Here is a 22,502-nt window from a genome sequence, read left to right as displayed (position 1 = left end):
GCTTGAGTCCCTCCAGTTCCTAAAAGATTGACTGAGGCATTAATAGTAAAACAAAGGTTTTATCAGGGCCACTAGCCATGATTTGCTCTGTCTCATGGGTCCCATAAATCATGTAAGTAGCTCATGAATGGTTGGATTTGTGAGAGATTGAAATAGAAATTAGATTTCAGGCTTAATTATAGTCCGTATTCAATATTCCAATTTATTTAGTATACCACTAAATCAAGAGATATCAAAGCGGTTTACAATTAGAATGATACAAAGAAGGGCAAAGGGATCAAAGAGAAGGTAGCCTAGGTAATATACAGGCAAGACAGAGCTTGCAAGCTCCATGGTCCAATGTGTGACAAATCAGTCCAGAAAGGCTTGACCAAAATGAAAACTTTTCAAGGCTGTTTTACATTTCTTGTGAGAAGTTTCTAAATGGTTTTCAAAATGGCAAACAATTCCAGAGAGTTGGGGTTAGCACACTAAGATGGGCATTTTCGAAAGGGATGTCCAAGTTGCGATTTGGACGTCCTTGCAAAACGGTGAAATCCAGTGGCAGGGAAACCTGTATTTTTGAAACAAGATGGACGTCCATCTTTTATTTCGAAAATACCGTCAGGGAAGTCCGAATCCTTAAATTGGGACATCCATAGATTTGGGCGTCCCTAGACATGGACATTTCTGACTTTCGGCGATTTTTGAAACAAAGAAGTCCATGTCAAAAATGACCAAATGCAAGCCATTTGGTTGTGGAAGGAGCCAGCATTTGTAGTGCACTGGTCCCCCTGACATGCCAGGACACCAACCGGGCACCCTAGGGGGCACTGCAGTGGACTTTATAAATTGCTCCCAGGTACATAGCTCCCTTACCTTGTGTGCTGAGCCCCCCCAAAACCCACTACCCACAACTGTACACCACTACCATAGCCCTTAAGGGTGAAGGGGGGCACCTAGACGTGGGTACAGTGGGTTTGTGGTGGGTCTTGGAGGGCTCACTGTTTCCTCCACAAACGTAACAGGTAGGGGGGATGGGGCTGGGTTCGCCTGTCTGAAGTGCACTGCACCCACTAAAACTTCTCCAGGGACCTGCATGCGCTGTCATGGTCCTGAATATGACATCTGAGGCTGGCATACAGACTGGCACGACATATTTTTAAAGATGTTTTTTGAGAGTGGGAGGGGGTTAGTGACCACTGGGGGAGTAACGGGAGGTCATCCCCAATTCTCTCCGGTGGTCATCTGGTCATTTTGGGCACCTTTGTATGCCTTAGTCGTAAGAAAAACAGGTCTGGGTGAAAATGTCCAAGTGTTCGTCAGGGACGTCCTTGTTTTTTTACGATTATGGGCCAAGGACGCCCAATTGTGTTAGGCACGCCCAAGTCCCACCTTCGCTACGCCTCTGACACGCCCCCTTAAACTTTGGCCATCCTTGCGATGGAGTGTAGTTGGAGACGTCCTAAATCGGGTTTCGATTATACCGATTTGGACGTCCCTGGGAGAAGGACGTCCATCTTCCGATTTATGTCGAAAGATGGGCATCCTTCTCTTTCGAAAATGAGCCCCTAAGTGATCCTTTTACAAAACTGCAGTAGGAAATGGCCTGAAGGCACCTTTATGCAAGCCACTTCTACCATATCCATAAAATGGCCAATTTTTCATTTTTCAAATGAATGGCCATACACTAATATTACAAAGAAGAAGAAACCTCTGAAGCAAAGGATTCCCCAGCTTCTCTTTGAGAGGAGCACTGTATTTTTGTCTACTAAACTGTTTGTATCTTCGATGAATATTTATTAGGATGTTTTTGATGACATTAATTGCTTATGAGATGAAGCTTTGAGATCAGACTCCCAATGAAGGCTTTTTAGCCGAAACACAAATTCATGTTGAGTCGCTCCCTCTCCATCTCTCCCTACATCTCTCCCTACATTCCTCCCCGGGAACTCCATTCACTGGGTAAATCTCTCTTATCTGCACCCTTCTCCTCTACTGCTAACTCCAGACTCCGTTCCTTTTATCTTGCTGCACCATATGCCTGGAATAGACTTCCTGAGCCGGTACGTCAAGCTCCATCTCTGACCGTCTTCAAATCTAAGCTAAAAGCCCACCTTTTTGTTGCTGCTTTTAACTCCTAACCCTTATTCACTTGCTCAGAACCCTTATTTTATCATCCCCCCTTTAATATTCCCTTATCTCTTGTTTGTCCTGTTTGTCTGTCCTAATTAGATTGTAAGCTCTGTTGAGCAGGGACTGTCTCTTCATGTTCAAGTGTACAGCGCTGCGTACGTCTAGTAGTGCTATAGAAATGATAAGTAGTAGTAGCTGTAGTCCCTCAAAGTATTACACCTGTATACATTCATAGTTTGGACTCCTTTTTGTCACCTTTGCTGTTTTATTTGTCATACGCTAATGTTACCATTAGCGCACAGCCATTAACAAATATTAGCGTGTGAGCCCTTACCACCATCTATTCTTAGGCAGTAAGGGCTCATGTGTTAATTACGCACTCGTAAGTTAGTGTTTCTGAGCTAATCAGATATGCTAACTGATTAGCTCAGAAACACCCACTCTCTGTCTCCCCAAACATGCCCCCTCAGTCAAAAAATAAAAAATATTTTTTAGCACAAGGTAGCTCGCACACATTTGAAACTTAGCATGGGATACCTCAGTGCATCCCACAGTAAACCCTTATAAGCTGCAGTAAGCCCATGTTAGAGCTTACCGCAGCTTTGTAAAAGGATCCCTAAAACTAGAATTCCTAGTACAGTCAAGATATTACTGACAATGGGAAGGGATAATCAAGAGATTTTGCTGTGATGAGCAAAGGGTACGAATTGGGGTATATGGAATGAGCATAGAAAAGATGATAGGCCCAAATTGAGAGCCTAATGAGTAATGAAGGGAATCTTAAATTGAAGTTGAAATGAAATAGGAAGCCAATGCTCTTTGATCAAAGGGATGGTGGCATGATTGTATTTTTTAGCCTCAAGTAACAGCTTAACTGACAAATTTTGAATTAACTATAACTGGGCTTTTAAACCTTGGAGCAATGAATTACAACAGTCTAAATGGGAGAGTACTAGGGAAATGGAGAAAAAGATGAAGATGTATGTCTCAAGACAGAATGAATATTATACAGTTCTTTCAAGATAACGAAAAATTTCCTCATAAGACCTGAGATATATGGGCCAAAGTTTAAATGGATATCGAGAGTGACTCCCAAGAACCTAACAGAGTCATGGAATGGAATATGGACATCTTTGAGTAACAATGAGTATGAGTTAGGAGCAGGGCCGCTGAGAGGGGGGGACAGGGGGGACAAAAGTCCCCGGGCCTGGGCCTCCGGGGGGGGGGGGGCCCGGCGCCGCCGCTGCAGTGTGGCCCGCCCGCCTTGCTCCGAAACTAACCTTAAGTCTCCTTCTTTCACTTCGCGCAAGCAGCAGCAGGGCAGGCCAGTCCTTCCTTCCGTGTCCCTCCCTCGCCTGACGTAACGTCCGCGAGGGCGGGGCACGGAAGAAAGGAGGAGAGGTCTGCCCTGCTGTTGCTTGCGCGAAGTGAAAGAAGGAGGCTTAAGGTTAGTTCCGGGCCCAGTGGAGGGGGGGGGGGCCCGGCGACTTCAGGTGGGTGGTGACTTCGGGTGGGGGGGGCCCGGGGGTTGTCTTGTCCCGGGCCCGGCCCTGGCTCTCGGCGGCCCTGGTTAGGAGCTGAGTGAAACCAAGGGGACATAATGACAGTAGATTTAGAGAGATTCAGTTTCAAGCCATTATCCGATAGCCAGATTGCAATTTTTCCCAATTTTGAAGAAAATATAGGTGACAGGTCAGTTACAGCATGATCAAGAGTAGTCAAAAGCTCAATATTTATTTATTTATTTATTTATTTATTTGCTACATTTGTACCCCACATTTTCCCACCTATTTGCAGGCTCAATGTGGCTTACATTATATTGCAAAAGATATAGTTATGAACAGAGTAAGAGGTTTGTTCTAAATTAGCATACCCTGTTTCCCCGAAAATAGGACATCCTCCGAAAATAAGACCTAGTAGAGGTCTTGCTGCAATTTGAAAATATAAGGCCTCCCCCGAAAATAAGACCTACCAGGGGAGGCCTTATTTTTCGGGGAAACATCGGGGTCACCCCCCCCCCACCCGAGATCGCCGGCTCCCCCCCTCGATTGGCGGCTCCCCCCGCCCTCAGTCACTCCCAGAACTAACCTCTTAAACGCTTCCTTTCACCTTCGCACTCACCGCAAGCAGCAGGGCAAGCCACTCCTTCCTTCCGTGTCCCGCCCTCGCCTGACATTACGTTACGTCAGGTGAGGGCAGGACACGGAAGGAAGGAGTGGCCTGCTCTGCTGCTTGCTGCGAGTGCGAAGATGAATGGTGAACGGAAGCGTTTAAGAGGTTAGTTCCGGGAGCGACAGGGCGGGGGGAGCCGGCGATTGAGGGGGGGGCGGTGATCTCGGGTGGGGGGCGACCTCAGGTGGGGGGGCGACCCGATGTTTCCCCGAAAAATAAGGCCTCCCCTGAAAATAAGACCTAGCGGGTCTTGGGGAGCAAAAATTAATATAAGACAGTGTATTATTTTCGGGGAAACACGGTATTACTATGTAAGAATTAAGGAAGATATGTCTGTGGAATAATTTACGTAACACATAATGAAAAAGAAAAAATATGATAATATGGCTAATATAATCAGTTTAGAGGGATTAGTAGGTGGTTGGTTTAGATATAGAATAATCAAGTTCTAAGGAGGATTCCTATTGTAAGGTTTTTCAAACAAGTGTGTTTTCAGTAATTTCCTGACGTTTGTTAAGTTACGTGTTATTTTTATAGTGTTTGGTAGTTTGTTCCATGCTTTTGTGCAGAGGTATGTGAAGGTAGATGAATGAATTGATTTGTATTTGAGTCCTCTACAATTAGGGTAGTGGAGGTTCAGGAAGGTACGTGACGAACTGTTGATGTTTCATCTGCATAGATGAAAAATGTGCAGCCTAAAGATTGGAATAACAGTACCAAAGATGCAATAAATATATTAAACAGTATAAGGCCAAGACTGAGCCTTGTGGCACACTACAATGTAAGTCATATGAGACAGAGGTAGATTGAGATCACTGAAATTTGAAGAAGCAATGTTCAAAGTAAGAGCGAAACTAAGATAACACAGCATCAGAAACATGAATATCCTGTAGTCTTTGTAAAAGAATGGGGTGATTCACTAAATCAAATACTCTCCCTTTCCAAATCTGAGTTCAAAATGCATTACAAACAGGTATACAAGCTACTTTCCTAAGAGACTTACAATCTAAGATGTACCTGAGGCAATGGAGGGTGAATTGACTTGTTCAAGGTCACAAGGGTGCAGATGCAGAAAGCTACTGCGAGCCATATTATGTGATTACCGCAGGGTTAATGTGCAGGTTACTGACTGAGCAATACAGGAAGAGGTTGACAGCAAGTGTTAACCCACACAGCATACAAGACAGCACACCACATTAAAATGAATGGGATATTTTCCCACAATGCAAAGAAAAAATGGCTTTTGATATGTGCACAATGAGAGGAATTTTTCATACAGTTTGGGGCAGCGTAGAAGAGTTGGTTGAAAGAAGGAGTTTCTAGCGGCACCCCCCCCCCCCCTTCCCTCCCAACCCAATCTTCCTGTCCTTGATAGATTTCTGCATTGGTCCCTGGTGTCGTGGCCCCCCTCCCTGCTCTTGACCCAACCACTGACCCCAAAATTACAGATAAAAATTTCTGGTAGTTTAGTGGCCCACCTTCCTCTCCTTGACCTGACCTGACTCTCCCTTCCCCAACTTAAAAAAATGAAATCCATGGTGTCTAGGTTACCGCTGACATTATAGGATCAAGCACTGCCATTTTCCAAGATGGCAGTGCCACAGGCCAAAGCAAGCGGTCATCTCTCCTGCCTCTTTTAAGGTATGCCTGAGGGGGGGCTCAGGTGAGACTGATTGGGTCATTGTGGAGTGAATGGATAACTTGGATACCAGGGAGAGGGCCACTAGACACCAGGAAATTATTTTTTTTAAGTTGGCGGAAAGAGAAAGAGAGTCAGGACAGGTCAGGTTGGGGAGAGAGACAGGAGTCACTAGACTACCAAGGATTTTTGGGCCCAATATTCAAAGCGATTTAACCAGTCAGCAATAGCTGCTGACCAGTTAAAATCACACATTTTAACCGGTTATCTCAGCTGAATATTCACAGTTAGCGTATAACCGGGAGCCAGTTATCTCGAGGATGTTCCAAGGGCATTTTGCATGCAGGTCACAGTTAGGACCCAATATTCAGTGTGAACTGCACTCTCTGTTGTGTAAGGTCATAAATAGCTGTCCTAACTTTATGTGCTAGCAGATGACCAGCTAGCGCTGAATATCAGTTTAACCGAATATCGGCTGGCAGCCAAAAATGAAACCTAATATTCAATGCCGGTTGCTGGAAACGGCCCAGTATCTGGGTTCAGCATTGTGGCAGGCAACACAGTTAAAGCCCGCTGCCGGCTGAAAATCAGGGGGTTTATTTTTAATTTTGCAGCCATCAGGTCATGTTGGGGGAGGGGGTCACATTGAGGAGACCAGTGCAGAAAATCATTTGTCAGGGAGGGGGAAGATCATCAGGTTGGGTGGGGGATGCTAGTCAGGGTTTTTGCCAGTGGCTTTAAAAAAAAAAAAATTCTCTATTCCTGTCAGTGCATGAGCCAATCACCGTCATGCACTGACCGGAACAGGGACATTTTGCAATGAGCTGCTAATTACTGCTATGATTTTAACGTGACAGTAATTTGTATGCCCGTTGCTTACTGCATAGGGAGGAATTTTTTCATCATTAATTTATTGATAGAAGCTGAACGTGGTGCTGGCTGTCTTGGAAGGTTTTCTACATCGACCTCAAGGAGAATCAGTGGAAGAAGCTGGGTTTGAACCCTGACTTCCTTTTACTTTTGGCTGGATAGCATTATGAGACAAGGTCAGATCACATTTCCCCAGATGAGTTTACATTATTTTGTGTGGGTGAAATAATAGAATCACGTTCATGAGGTTTTTCTGACACATCAGCCAGGGGAGCCTATCTGCGCTTCATTCAATCACACACTGTATAAGATATTTATCAGACTCCTGAAGCAGGCCTTACAGCCGAAATACGGCCTACGTCGAGTTGTTTGGAGATTGATCATTAAATACCTTGAAGCATCGAGTTGCCCCCGTGTCATCTCCACTGTCTTGTGTTTGTTTTCCTTAGCTCTCAGCCTGCTGCTTTAAGCACCAGGAAAAAGCAATGCTAAAATGAAGAACCATGGTGTTTATATTTGTCTCTAAAATAAAAGAGTGTGCACGTGAGTGATGCAGCTAAAAATGTACTTGAAAAATCAAGTTTAAAAAATAATGGTTGAAAAGTATTGTAAATCTTAACCTTCTAAATAGATTCTATTTTGAAAAATAAAGGACTATTAATTAAGGCTTTGTGCGTCTTAACCAAAGATGCTGTCAGTTTCTCTCAGAAAAGACAATTGTCAAAAGGCTTACAAAAGTTACACCCGGCTATAGATACACAGAGCTTATAAAGAAACCTGCCAAAAACATACACTTCCTTTGTCTTCTCTCTGAGAAGTAACAATTTTCATTGAAGATTTCACAGACTGTATACGAGTCTGGAAAAAAGTTCAAAAGCATAACAAAATTCTAACGTTTTTGTCATACTGCAGTCCAATCTTTCCAGTAATCACTAAACAGTGCTGAAAAAACCTGCATTAATGAACCCCCCCTCCAAAAAAAAAATATAGCATGAGGTCATAAATTGTCAATCACTATTGTACTTGCCAAAGTAAAAAGAAAAACTGACTTAAAATGGGAAGTTTTTTCTTTCTTTCACAGAGATTTGCCTATAGAAGAGGAAGATGAAATTCAAATAAGCACATTATCTTTATATATCCTTTGAAGTCATAGAAGGACTGGGAAGGAAGGGAAATTCTTAGATGTCTGCCACTATCTGAATTAACAAGCCCAGTTGCCTGGAAAGTTATAAAACTAATTTTTCAATTAAAAATACATCAATACTCTCATGGAATAAATTTGCCAAAAATGTGTACAGTTAGATTGGCAAATTAAAATAATCATCCATCTCTGTTGTGTAAGGTCATCCTCTAATAGCCCTCTCGGTCCTGTAAAAACTGGGTCCTTTAAAGATGTTGTTCCTCAATTTTCCAAGTCTCTCTTGCAGACATTTGTGACACAGGATGCACTGGAGATCATTTATGAGATGAACCCAGTGCAAGGGCCCCAGTCCTGAGCGCAGTGTTAACATGGGACTGACAGGCCGCCCACATCTGAAAGCTCTTCATTAATGGCTGCCTTTGTGACATGCTGTGATAGGCTTATTTTCATTCAAAATTGCTGGGGTGTTAAATTTCCCGGACCTGGGTTGGCAAGGGATGGCGGGGGTGTTAAATTTCCTGGTCTTGGGTTGGCAAGGGAGTGCAAGAGGGAGCAACTTAGCTTAATATAAAAAATTTGACTCCGAGACCAATGCTTTTTCCTATTCCTCAGAGGTGTCTTACCTGCCCACCCTCCCTATTGGTAGGACAACCTAATGGTCCATCAACCATTCAAGGGTGGGTGGGAAGTAGAAGGGCCCTGGTGTGCTTCCAGGTGGGGGTGGGGAGGTGGGAGGGAGGGAGGGGGGATCAGCAGGCGTTCCAGATTTGCTGGGGGGGGGGGGGGTATTGCCAGAAGGGAGGGGGATGGTAGGATATTGGGGCCAGACCTAGAAGTTAGCCGGGCACCAGCTGATATTCAGACCGGTACACGGTTTGCTTTCCCGTGTAAAGTTAGGACAGCCTCTTTTCTGTCCTACCTCTACTCACTTTCTAAGCCAGTTAGCAGACTAACTATCTCTGTTAACTGACTAGGTAGCCAAACCACACTACCTCTGCCCCAATTCCACCTACAGACTGTCCACAAACTGACTGGTTTCAGAATGGACAGAGGAGATATTCAGTGGCACTGTCCAGTTAAGTGTCACTGAATATCCCTGGTTAGGCCTGGACATGAAATTTAAATGGCCAGGAGTCTCTCCTGGCCATTGACATTCCTATGAATATCTACCCCTTAGGGGGTAACCAGATGTGATCCCTACTTTCCATCAATGACAGATTTGAAGCAGAAAGTGGGCTAGGTAGATGCAAATTACGTTTTGTCTGCAGTCTGAGCCATGAGTTAAGGACTTCTGGATCTTTGGGCTAAGACTAAGAGCCAGTAAAATAAAGGAACAGATTCTTACCCTGCCTTCTAAGTCTGCCTACTGGGATTACAAAACCATTTGGATTCTGATCAAAGTGGGAGGATTAACAGGGCTGGTCTTAGACATGCAGGGGCCAGAGCAGAAACTGGGAAGGAGAGCTAAGCCCAATTTCTGGCTAGGTCTCCTTCAGCTTGAGGCAGGTTTGGGGCCCCCTAAGGCATAGAGGCTGAAGGCAATTACAGCCCCTTATTGCCAGCCCTGAAGATTAAAAACTTTCCTTTTAAAAAGGTACATATATAATGTTAGAGTTGGTTGGATTTCCTTTTAACAGAACTGTTCAGAATAAGTTTTTAAGCCAATAAAACATCTCAGCCTTGATTAAAGAAAGCTTAAGGATAATGAAATCCTCTGACATTTTTGGTGAAATATGAAAGTTTATTTGTTTAATTTATAACTTGCTTTACTCTAAAAGATTCCCTAAGCAAGGAGGAACTGACGTGCTATGCATAATACATCAAATATAAAACTCATAAAAACTACATAAAAATGCATTTTACCTGTTTAGTAATTTCAGAAAATATGCAAACCAACAAAAATCATTACCGTAAGGGAGGAAGCAACAATGTACTCCTGCATGCCACGCTGTTAGACTATTGCTGGGATTTCTAGACATCTGTTGACCAAATTACATATTATATTCTGTTATCTATAATGAAGAAGAATACACTTGCAAAGCTGCAGAAACTGCATGTCAAGGGGTTACGAGAAGATGGTTTTCTAGTTCAATATGAGGGACTTTTCTGCACAGGTTTGTTCTTATAATTACAAATGTAATCAGATACTTGTAAAGGGCTGTGCCCTGAAAAAGACAGGTACAAATCAAGGTAAGGTATACACAAAAAAGTGGCACATTTCATGGTGTATGATGGCACCAGTAATTCTCCTTAAGTGGAACCTGGGCTACAGACAAAAAGCTCCATGGAAAATATTTTGAGACCCTGCCATATGTATTGCTAAAGCTGCTCTGCGTGTCCATGGTTCCCAATCCCATGGAAGAGAAGAGAAAGGGGTTAACAAAGTGTTTTAAATGGAATCTAAGATTTTTCCGCAATCCCATTTTTAAAAGAAGAATATGAAAGATGTAAGAATGAGAAATATTAGTGTTGTAGCAGAATAATGACTCATTCTGCTTGTGCTAATCAAGTGTAGTTTAGAGAGGAGTCAGCTGCACTTCTACTGAAGCTCACTGCAGGACTCCTCAAAAATGCCTTCAACCAGATGGATGCTTTTGCAGAATTCAATAAGTCTAGAGCTCTCTTTCCAATTGCCATTGGATTGAATTATTTACAGTACGTAATTGACACCTTGCAAATATGGATTGATGAAAAAAGATTGGTTACTAACAGTGGTATCCACTCATTAAGGAAAAGACTAGAGTATTTAGCAAGCGACAGCACCCAAAGGTGGAGTTTTTGCAAGAGAGAAGATAAGGAAAATGCAGCTGCTTTTTTTTTTAAACCAGAATGCACATGTACTTGTTCATTTGAATTTCAAAACCAACAGAAAAAAAATGACAATGTGTGACTGAATTAAAGTGACAGCTAAGCTTTCACAGATATCTGTCATTAAAAGCTGGCAGAAATACAATGAGTCATAAATAACTCTGAAGATGACAGTTTTCCCAAGCTACTGATTTACTGTTCTTTGCAGTCCTAATGATGAACACTAGACAAGCTCTAAATTGTAGAATAAAATTACCATCTACCCTTGTAGCACAGCCTAAATCCAAGAAGCTGTACATGCATGCAGTAATACTCAGGAGAAACCCACAGAAATATCAACTCTGGAAGACAGTCCTTTTAAGAATGTTGCAGGTACAGCCAATCAGCATTTTCAAGGTTTATAAAATGATTCTCCACTTCATTCAAAACCTTTATTTCTGGATGGTTTCAGCAGCAAAGCAGTACGAATACAACCGGTACCTTCCATAAGCTAAGCATGGCTGTGGCGAAAAGCTGTCAGTTTATGTTTAGGGGGTCCTTTTACTAAGGTGCGCTGAAAAATGGCTTGCGGTAGTGTAGGTGCGGGTTTTGGGCACGCACAGATCCATTTTTTCAGAGTGCCTGTAAAAAAGGCCTTTTCAAAAAGTTTTCGCCGAAAATGGACATGCGGCAAAATCAAAATTGGCACGTGTCCATTTTGGATCTGTGACCTTACCGCCAGCCACTGACCTAGCGGTAAAGTCTCATGCAGTAACCGAGTGGTAATGACCTATGCGTGCCAAATGCCACTTGGTGCGCATCCGATGCGCGCGTCTGAAAATAATATTTTTTGGACGTGCGCCAAAAATGAACTTACCACAAGAGAAACGCAGTAGTCAGGCGGTAACTCCATTTTGGTGCACGTTGGACACGCGTAGATGCTTATGTGGCTTAGTAAAAGAGCCCCTTAATCTGTTGTGGTACTGCCTGAAAACAGGCTTCTCAGACAAGAGCAAATGAGAGGTTTGAGCCAGGAGCTGAGAACAGTCCTGTCTTTGCCTTTTGACCACGACTGAGAATCTGTCCTCAAGGAACCCCAGCCACTTGTTTTCAGAATATCCACAATGAATATGCATGAGATACAGCTGCATAGCAAGGAGGTAGAGTATGCAAATCAATCTCATGAATATTCACTGTGGATAACCTGAAAACCTGACTGGCCCTGGTTCCCCAAGGACAGGTTTAGGAATCACTGCTATAGAATGTGGAGGAGGAGGGGATTCTGCCAATGCTCTGCCACCTGACCAAACTGGAGAAATGGAGCTCTTTGGACTGTAAGGAGAGTATTAAACCTTACATTATGCCAAAGAAATTCATCAGGCCAGGCCTCAGGCTCAGGGCCGCTGAAAGGGGGGGACGGAGGGGGGGACAAAATTCCCGGGGTCCAGGCAGTGCCTTAGCGAGGGCTAATGACACCCGGGGCGGGTCGCTGCTGCCCCCCCCCACGGGTGCAGCACGGCGCACCCCCCCCCTCTGGAGCGCAACCCCCCCCCCCGGACCGCATTCTTACCTGCGGGAGGGCCGATCCGCCCTGAGTGCATGTTCCGGGGCAGAGGGAGCAGGGAACCAGCGGGGACGGCACCCCCCGAGCGCGTGCACCTGGGGCGGACCGCCCCTCCCTCCCCCTTCCTACGCCACTGGGTCTAGGCCTCCAAGGGGGGCCCGGCGCTGCAGTCCCACCCGCCACCGCGCCCCTTTCACCCGAACCACCGCCAGCAGAAGTGCTGTCCTGACGTCAGACGCACAGAAGCCCTGCAGAGCACAGCGAAGATCAGCTGAGAGGAGCCCGTCTGTGTGGGCCGCTCACGCCGGAGTCAGAAGACAGCACCTCTGCTGGCGGGGGTTCGGGTGGAAGGGGTCCGACCCGGTGGCGGAGGCGGGTGGGACTGTGGCGCCGGGCCCCTTCAGGGGGGCAGCGACAACCTGGGGGGCGGTAGGGGCGGGGCCGGGGGCCCAGGGGCAGCCTTGTTCCGGGCCCGGCCCAGTCTCTCGGCGGCCCTGCTCAGGCTCTAGGGTAGGGGTTCTCAACCCAGGACACACCTAACCAGTCAGGTTCTCAGGATACCCACAATAGGTATGCATAAGATAGAATTTGCACACGGTGGAGGTAGTGCATGCAAATTTATCTCATGTATATTTATTGTGGGTATCCTGAAAACCTGGCTGGCTGTGTCCCAAGGACTGAGTTGAGAATCCCTACTTTAGGGATGGAATATCTTTAACAAAGAGAAAGCGCAACAATGTTTCAGCAGTTTCCATGTCTTTGCTGCTGCAGCATAGCTTGTGTGTTGACCATTGCCATTTTCTCCATTCCATCTGTGTGCAGGACTTGCAGCAGGAGCTGGGTATGGGTGACTGTAAGGGAGGGGCTCATCAGCCAGTGATTCCTGGTGTGGCAAATGTGCCACATTCATTTTGAATGGGCAGCATCACATTTGGTGCATGAGAATTGCCAGCACGGTTTAGTAAAAAAAGGTCATTAGTTTTTTATGCGTTTTCCGATAAACATTTTTTTCTCATTTGGACATCATATTGAAAATGTCCCTCTTATTAGCTCAGTAGTTATTCCCATCTCTAGATCATATGTTAAAAAGCAGCAGTCCCAGCACAGACACCCCTAGGGAACCGAACTATCTACCCTTCTCCATTGAGAACACTGACCATTTAACTGTACTCTCTGTTTTCTATCTTTTAACCAGTTCTTAATTCACAATAGGACATTGCCTCCTATCCCATGACTTTCTAATTTCCTCAGGAGTCTTTCATGAGGTACCTTGTCAAATGCCTTTTGAAAATCCAGATACACAGTATCGACCAGCTCACCTTTATCCGCATGTTTATTCACCCCTTCAAAGAAATGTAGCAGATTTGTGAGGCAAGATTTCCCTTGGCTAAATCCATGTTGGCTTTGTCTCATTCATCCATGTTTATATATATGCTCAGTAATTTTGTCCTTTGTAATAATCTCTACCTTTTTGCCCTGCATCAACGTCCGGTCTGTAATTTCCTGAATCACTTTTGGAACCTTTTTAAAAATTGGCAATACATTGGCCAACCTCCAATGTTCGGGTACCATGCTTGATTTAAAGATAAATTGCGTATTACTAACAATATATCTACAAGCAGTTGCTCATGTTTTACACCTATCAGGTTCTTATTGTTTTTTTTTTATTGTATAAACTATTGTTTATAAATTAATTTTCTTTGAACTGTACATGTATTTATGAATTGAATGTTTTAGTTTATACTTTGTCGTTTGTATTTATGAAATTGTCCCCCCCCTGTTTACAAAGCTGCGCTAATGGCTATCAGTACGGTAATGCCGACACAGCCCGTTCACTTTGAATGGGCTGCGTTGGCATTGTCGTGAGGCAGCCGCTAACGCAGCTTTGTAAAAAAGGGGGACATTTCCAGTTATCAGATCCTCTGGATAGTTTTGAGCTACATTAGATAAGATTGGATACTTTCACATGGTTCTGATATGGATTGGCACAGGACTATCTCACTTTCTTACTCTTAACTGTGAAGAAAAAGGAGACATCACAGAAACTTCCATGAACAGTAACATATATTGAGGAATTTTACAAAATCCAAATAAAAAAAGAAGGTTGTTAATAACTTTAATAGCCTGTAACTGGATTATCTATAATCACTGTCTCTAGAACTGCTGTTTTAACCATTTTCAGGTTCTAAGATGGATTCTGGTGCATTTGGTGTGGAATATTACCCATACTGTTCTAGCAGGAGGTGGCTAAATTTGTGCTTCTGTAGAAATGCTGTATTCCCAAGCAGAAAACATATTAGTTGGCCCTATGGCTCAGTGGCATTGCTACTATGGATGGGGGCAGGCTCTGGTTCGATTTCTGGATCAGGTCTTCCATACCCCAGGTTGGCTGCAGGGGCGTAGCCAGACAGCATATTTTGGGTGGGCCTAGTCAAGAAGTGGGTGGGCACCAAGTGTTCTCCTCCCCCCCCCCCCCCCAATGTGATGAGGCCAGTATCAGCAGCTTAGGAAGCTTAGACTGCTGAAGTGGAAAGCAGTGTTTTCAGCACCATCAGGGGGAGGTCTTCAGCTGGCGAAGCCTGGGATCCCCACTAGCTAGCACTAAATATGTGCTGCTGTTGGGTGGGCCTGAGCCCTAAGTGGATGGGCCCCGGCCCACCCAGGCCCACCTGTGGCTACGCCACTGGTTGGCTGAGGCTAGGCTGGGACTGCTGCAGAGACAGTAGTTGCAGACTCGTTTGGAGGGGAAGGGGGAATCATGGTCAACGTTAAGAGTGATTCCTGGTGGCCAGATTTAGAGCTCATGATACAGAGTTCTGGATGGAGCCCTGGTTCACAGCTCTTGATCTCAGGATTGTTGTTGCAATGACTGGTCTAGGAACAGTGGAAGAGTCTAATAAATGGGTGGAAAAATCTCCAAGTACTCCTGAATTAAGGTAGGAAGGCTCAAGACACTGTAGTCCTAGCCTTCTGATCGGCCTAGAAGAAACAGGAGAAAGGAGAAACTACTGGACCACAAACAAACCGTAAACAAAATCAAACAACACACAAGGAGTGACTCGAACTGCACATACCCTCTTCTACCCTAGCTGAGGTAATATTTAACCATCTCTCTGACTTCATGTGCAACTTTCTTCAAATCAATCACCTTACTTTCTAATTCTTCCTACTTTCTTACCCATCTATATGTTACAACTTTACCTTACCCTTCATTATCAATTATAATGTTCTATTACGTATTGTGTTGACATTGCAAATAGTATACCATGCCATACTTTGTATTATTAGTTGAATATTTTTACAGCTGTAATTGCCTATTGCTCATGTTTGATCTATTCTTACTGTACACCGCCTTGAGTACATTCCTTCAAAAAGTGGTAAATAAATCCTAATAAATAAATAAACAAACAACCAAAATAATACAATTATCTGGAAAAAAACTGAGCAACAATCAAAACACGAGCTTCTAGGCAGTATGATCTTTCCTTCATACAGCTTATCCTCCTTTTCTACCAGTAGGATATGGCTCTGGTATAAAATGAACTTGTAGCAAGACAAACGCAACTGAACTATGCTTTAGTTATGTACTGGAAATCAGTGCCTGAGACGGATGGTATAAATGATTCGGGGAATTCTCATTTCAGTTTGTAGTTTGACTGCGGTACGGCTCTGCTCTGCAATAAACGTGTTTTGTAAGAAGTCTATAGGTTTGAGTCCATACTTCATACTTATAGTAAATACACTTGTTATTTACATTAATAAGTCATCCTATCTCCTTTTCACACCCTCCTTGTGAACTCCATTCATCTGGCAAACTGTATCCATAGAATTGACTTTCTGAGTTGGTGTCTTCTCTTTCTCCTCTGAACATATTCAGATCTCACCTAAAAACCTACCTTTATATCAATGTTTTTACATTTTAAATCTTGGCTCTCACATCCTTGCCTTGTTGATTTTAACCACATGTGACCATCTCTGGAAAACGGTGACTAAAATAGTAGATCCAAAATGTTGAGAAAGGCCAATTTTTCATGTGAGGGGGTCTATAAGCAGTCTGTAAAAGTTACATGTTTAAACATCTGTAACTTTTTATTTTTTTCACATAAAAGGAAGGGGTTTGGAATGTTGTATTACAAACTGTTTTTTTTCTAACAGAATTTATTAAAGCCTCATATTTTGTTTCTGGTGACTTTAGTTATCTTTTCGCAGAGATTGCCATATATTTTGAATCATAAATACATTTTCTGACGTCTCTTATTTGCGTTGCCTGTATGTATTGTAAGGTCCACACAGAATGGACAGGCTAGCCCAAGGATAACTGGTGCTCTAGGTGAAACTTCAGCTATGCACTCCCCCTAGAGGTGGCTCAAGGCCCTACACCTTCTCCATAGTCTAGCATCTCCACTTCTCTTCCGTATCATTTCCTACCCCCTTCATAATCCAGCATTTCTCCTTCCCTTTCCTTCCTTTCCCTACCTCCTAGTCCAGCATCTCCTCTTTCCCTTCTCTTCCCTTCCCTTCCTTCCCCATAGTACATCTCCTTTGCCCTCAGGTGACCAACATCTCCCCTTTTCTTTCCTATCGCTCATGTAGCCAACATCTCCATTTATTTCCCCCCCCCCCCATTTGCAGGTATCCATTATCTTATATCCCCTTCCCTACCCACTTCCCCATTCAGCATCTACCTCTCCTTAACATCTGATCCCTCCCCCCCATCCCCAGCATGTCCCCCTTCTCTCCCCCCCCCCCCCAACATGTCCAGCATCTCTCCCATAACTTCCCTTTCCCTTACAGGTCTTGTTCCTTCCTTTTCTCTGCTGCTGCTTAGCCAGCTAACTTAAGGAGATGTTCAGCTGCAACTTAGATAGCTAGGTTGTGATTGAAAAGAGCTATGATAGTTGGCCAGCTTAGATGCTCAGAGGCCAAATGAATATCTGTTCTGTAACTCTACTAGACATACATTTTCCTGTAGGGCTGGTCCTACCATCAGGTGGACTAAGTGTCCGCCTAGGGTGGGGGGGGGGCAGCAGTGTGCCTAGACAAGACCTGCTTCCTTCCCTCTTCTGCTATTGCCCCCACCGCTGCTCAGCCACCCTGAAGCAGTTGAAAGTGGCATGCATGGAGCAGAGCCTCTGAGCACAGGTACACTGGATCCTGCCCCCTCTGGCAGGAAGTTTGTGCCACCTGCCCCATAAAATACATTGGAAAATTTCAGATAAGAGCATTGGATTCTACAAAAATGCAGTTTTATCTGTAATACTAGCTATCTAAAAATAAGCTGCTCAGTTCTACCACAGTTTTATCTCTTGCCATAGATTTAATTTACCCGCTGCTTCCCTCTGGAAGAGTACAGCGTTAATTCAATTTAGGTTTCTATTAGTAAGCATACGTTTCCTTGTTGTTTATGCTAAAACCTAAAAAAAAAAAAAAAAACCTCCCCCCATTTTCTTCTTGATTATAATACCTGTCTGGAGCTGAGAACTGCTAAGAGCTATTAAGCAATGCATTTCTCAAAGCACAGAGAAATTTAGATTTATACTGTAGCCCATGCATAGGTCTAAAGTGGACCCTAGCTTGAACAGGAAAACCTGTTTAAAGGAGAGCACGTGTGTTTCCAGACATCAGACTCACTACTATACTCAGCTAAGCAGCAAAGCCATCTAATAGGCCGCCTGATAAAAGGACAGCATTACAGGATCTTCAGGGAGGTCAGACCTACTGCGCGAAAAGTGGATATTCGCCCTGTATTGACGAAAAGATTTACGGCCTTATTCGAAAAGAACTCCCCCCCCCCTCCTTCCCATTCTTTGCCTATAGAAAAGCAGCTTCATTGGAAAAGGTCGTGAATGATTGCTAAAAGTATAGAACTTGGACAGCCATAAGGAGATTAAACCCAATAACCCTCTTCACCTACCAACACAGCATGACTATGATTGAACAGGACAACACGCAATCTTCATCCATTCCGACCCTCCACTTATACCTCATACAATCACTATACAACTTTGTATTTGTTATCCACCGACTGGGCAAACGCCTCTGACGGTACTATGTAAGCCACAGTGGCGTAGGAAGCAGGGGCCGTGGGGCGGTCCGCCCCGGGTGCACGCCGCTGGGGGGGTGTCGGCTCCGCTGGTTCCCTGCTCCCTCTGCCCCGGAACAGGTTACTTCCTGTTCCGGGGCAGAGAGAGCAGGGAACCAGCGGAGCCGACGCAGCTCCCAGCGACATGCACTCGGGGCGGTTTGGCCCTCCCGCCCATCCCTCGCCGCTTTCCCTCGTCACTTCCCTCGTCGCTTTCCCTGGTAAGTACGCGCTCCGGGGGGGTGCGCTCCGGAGGGGGGAGGGTGCACCATGCTGCACCCCGGGGGGGGGGGGCGCAGCGGCGACCCGCCCCTGGTGTCAGCTGCCCTCGCTACGGCACTGGTAAGCCACATTGAGCCTGCAAATAAGTGGGGAAATGTGGGGTACAAATGCAACAAATAAAATAAATAAAATATTATGGAAAATGTTTATGCATTTGGTTAAGTCTTTAGTGTGCTACTGCACATATACATTTGGACAAACTGTATGCTATGACCCCCCCCCCCTCCCCCCCAAAAAAGGCACCACTTCGCTGAGATACATATTTGTAAGTTTAAACTTTCGTCCTTTCAAAGTCATTTGTAAAAAACCCCACTGAAAAACACTGCTAGCTTAATACTACTACTACTACTGCTTATGATTTCTATAACGCTTCTAGACGTACGCAGCGCTGTACAGGCTTCTTGTTTTACAATCACTCACAGCAGGACAGTTATAAAACAGGTATTATGGAGCGTTAAGAGCGTTATATGCATACCTATATTTCATGCCAGTCTGCTTTGCAGTAGATTCTTTTAGGGAAATGTGATGCTGCGGCGTAAATGTTCCCAGGCTGCGCGCGATAATCGCCACCGTCCGAAACCTGGCGCGCGCTGCATTTACCACGTTAGGGGTAGTGGAGTTCTGCTTGCTGAGGTGTCTGTCCTCCCCATTCCGGCTCTTCAAGTTATGCTCTGTGCAAGCTATGGACACTTGCATCGCTTCTCGAGCAGCCCTTTTATTTTTACAGTCCGACTTGAAGTCAGCCCGGTGATTTCTGGTGCTGAAAAGCTTTTTAGTGCCGTTCCGGAGTGACTGTCTTGTACTTTTGCACTTGGAGGAGGAGGAGAGAAAGTGTCTTGGAGCAGGACAGCAAGGAATGACGCTGTAGTACTAGGAGGCAAGTGAGCAGCACAGCGGAGGAGCAGATCTCGTGTCTGCACAAAATCGTCCCGTGCAATACGACGGCTATTTAGAACAGATCCAGCACGGAATTAAAATGTTCTAAAATCAGGAAACTGTACCATCGTGGTTAAGCACAGGGAGCAAGGTTCTATCCTTTCTATCTCAATTCAGATTCATCTCTGGTTGCAGATTTAAATCAGTGCAGGCACGCTGCAAGACGACTTAATCACCCTCTGGACTGTAAAACGCTGAGCTGACACACTCTGAAACCTAAAAGAAAACACAGCCACAAGCAGCTCTCCAAGCCAGGACAAGAAATAGCCACCGTTCTGTTTGTTACGTCTTGTACAACATCCCGTCAGAACACTTTCACACGCCTTCAGTGGGAAGACAAAGCCGAGTTGGCTCAGGACTGCAGCTGCATTGAGGGAACTGCTGTCGGCTCTTTAAGAAGCTTGCAGAATGCACAGTCCATAGGTGCCTTTCAGAACCTACGAAAAAGAAGTGTTTTAATGGGATTCTTGCTTCGAAATGATGCACAGCGGGATCCGTCTTCTAATGACTGAAGGAACGATTGTTGAGGCAATAGTGACTGACTTGCAAGTGCAAAGGAGACAGATGCCAGTCCTAGAGCGTGATCCGAGCTTTCCACGCTCAATCAGACGTGAATCTGCCTGCTGTCATCAGATCGCTCAAGGGTATCTTTGGGTGCCAAATTGTGCCCCGTAGGCTGCAGGGTTCCACCAAGCTCTGCTGCAAACCCTTTGAACATTACTCTAGCCCCTGCAGGTTAAGATTATGTTGCAGCTCCATAGGGTAGAAGTGATCTGAAGCAGGGAATCACTCAGCATCCACAGGCATCATCTGTACACGCCTCAGGCTAGGGGGACAGACATGGGGGTCATAGCAGCTCCTTGTATTACACAGACACATTCATAAAGTGTCACCGACCAGGCATGCACACGCTGGCTCCCTTTCTTTTTCTGTCCTGGGAGTTCTTACTAGATGGCGACCTGCACGTGATATCCAGTGAAGCTGGAAGATCAGGTAATTAATTTTAGATCTGGCTGCTTGATTTTCAAGCCCGGTGTGGTTCTATACTGATCATATAACTCAGGCCGGGTGCATAGCTCAAATGAACCTGTCAATCCTGCAACAAACTCACAGAAATTCTTCTAGTGGGCTGGTAAATATTGCAGGTGAAAAAAAAAGAGAGAGAGATGGGCTCTGAGAAGCACCACTGGTGTTTTTAAAAACCCTGTGAAGTTTTGAAACACACAAACCTTCTCCCCACCAAATGTTGTTGTGTGGTTGGCCAACTTTTTTTTAAATTCCTGAAACCTGCTGCGACCTTGCTTACTAATCCCTGGTGATTTTTTGCCACTGCTGCCTGCCCCTTTCACTTAGAACCATGGATCCAAGATATTGTGGGTCTTTACGACTTTCTGGTGAGGAGGTGCACAGGCAAGAAAAATTCAGTTAGTTTTTTTTTCACAAATTTTTCCAGATTTACAGATGGGGTTTTTTGGGTGGGGGTTTAGTTTCACAAAGTTGTTTTAATAGGGAATTTTTAGTGCACACTAGAATGATTTAAACATGCACCAACTGATAGTATTCTTTAACTCCTTCACTAGTGTGCACTAATTTTTTTTTAAGTTGCACTAACCAACCAAATAATGAATGCACATGCTTACTTTCTGCATGGTTTCTGATCCCTTTTTATTCCCCTACCTCCAAAGTTCCAGCAGTGCACTGCAAGGGTCCAGGGCCGCCGAGAGGAGGGGACAGGGGGGACAAAATTCCCTGGGCCCGGGCCTCCAAGGGGGGGCAGCCCAGGGGTCTCTCTCCTTTTCCTGCTCCCAGGCCGCTGGCACCGCAGTCTCCAGTCTCACCTGCCCGCCCTCGGCATCGTCGACAGCCCCCCTACGTCCACCACCGGGCCCCCCTGCCTCACCTCTGTGTGAAAGCAGCAGATCACCTTCCTTTGGGCCTTCCTTCCCCGTGTCCTGCCCTCGTCTGATGTAACTTCCTGTTTCTGCGAGGGCGGGACACAGGGAAGGAGGGCCCAAAGGGAGGCGATCTGCCACATTCACACGGAGGTGAGGCGCTACCGATTTGAATGCAGGGGGCCCGGTGGTGGACGGAGAGGGGCTGTCGACAGGGCTGGGGGTGGGCGGGTGGAGACCAGGGACTGCGGCGCCGGCAGCCTGAGTAGCGATTGGGGGGGCCTTGCCCCAGGCTCGGCTCAGTCTCTCGGCGGCCCTGCAAGGGTCACAGTAGCAACCTTCCTGCTGAAAAAACACAAATGGTAGCTACCTAGCATCCCAGCAAGTCGTCCCTAGACCAGGGGTGGGCAACCATGATCCTTGAGGACCACAACCCAGTCAGGTTTTCACAGTTTCCACAATGAATATGCTTGAGATCTATTTACACACAATGGAATCAGACATGCAAACGAATCTCATGCATATTCATTGTGGAAATCTTGAAAACCCGACTGAGTTGTGAAACTTGAGAACTGGGGTTGCCCACCCATGCCTTAAACTAGTCAATAGCTGTTGCTCTAAAGTAGGGGTTCTCAACCCAGCGGTACAACCCCAACCAGTCAGGTTTTCAGGATACCCACAATGAATATGCACGAGATGCATTTGCCTGCACTACCTCCATTGTGTGTTAATCTATCTCATGCATATTCATTGTAGGCCTCCAGAAAATCTGGCTGGCAAAGTGTTCTGAGGACTGGGTTAAGAACCACTGCTCTAACAGGATGCTTGAATTTTTTTTCTCTTCTCCTCGGGAACTAACATTAGGAAGAAACAAGGAAAGGATCCCGATACTCTGCATTACAGCATGTAAAGCCACCTCTGGTTATTGCATCATACACCCGGCTTTTGTTGAGAATACTTCCACATACGATTTGTTTTATTAACATCTTAAGCCTGAAATTTTACAGCAAAGCAGCTGATCA

The 22,502-nt window shown here is 45.1% G+C and overlaps 1 protein-coding gene across 3 annotated transcripts in view; it reads right to left on the bottom strand.

Moving 5' to 3' along the window:
- LOC115478535 (voltage-gated potassium channel subunit beta-1) overlaps window positions 1–22,502 on the bottom strand; it is a 296,142-nt gene that overhangs the window by 200,880 nt on the left and 72,760 nt on the right. For 2 of the 3 annotated variants that reach the window (XM_030215948.1, XM_030215946.1), the window contains exon 1: window positions 19,128–19,679. The exons of the other annotated variant lie outside the window; for it this stretch is intronic. In XM_030215948.1, coding sequence (XP_030071808.1) covers window positions 19,128–19,348 — 221 coding nt within the window. In that variant the 5' untranslated portion in view covers window positions 19,349–19,679. Of the gene's footprint in view, window positions 1–19,127; window positions 19,680–22,502 lie in introns of those variants that run through there. 3 annotated transcript variants of the gene reach the window in all.

This window comes from Microcaecilia unicolor, chromosome 10 (assembly GCF_901765095.1).
Source record: "Microcaecilia unicolor chromosome 10, aMicUni1.1, whole genome shotgun sequence".
Classification (NCBI taxonomy): domain Eukaryota; kingdom Metazoa; phylum Chordata; class Amphibia; order Gymnophiona; family Siphonopidae; genus Microcaecilia; species Microcaecilia unicolor.
Note: the sequence above shows the minus strand (reverse complement) of the source record. Positions and strands in the feature narration are given on the sequence as shown.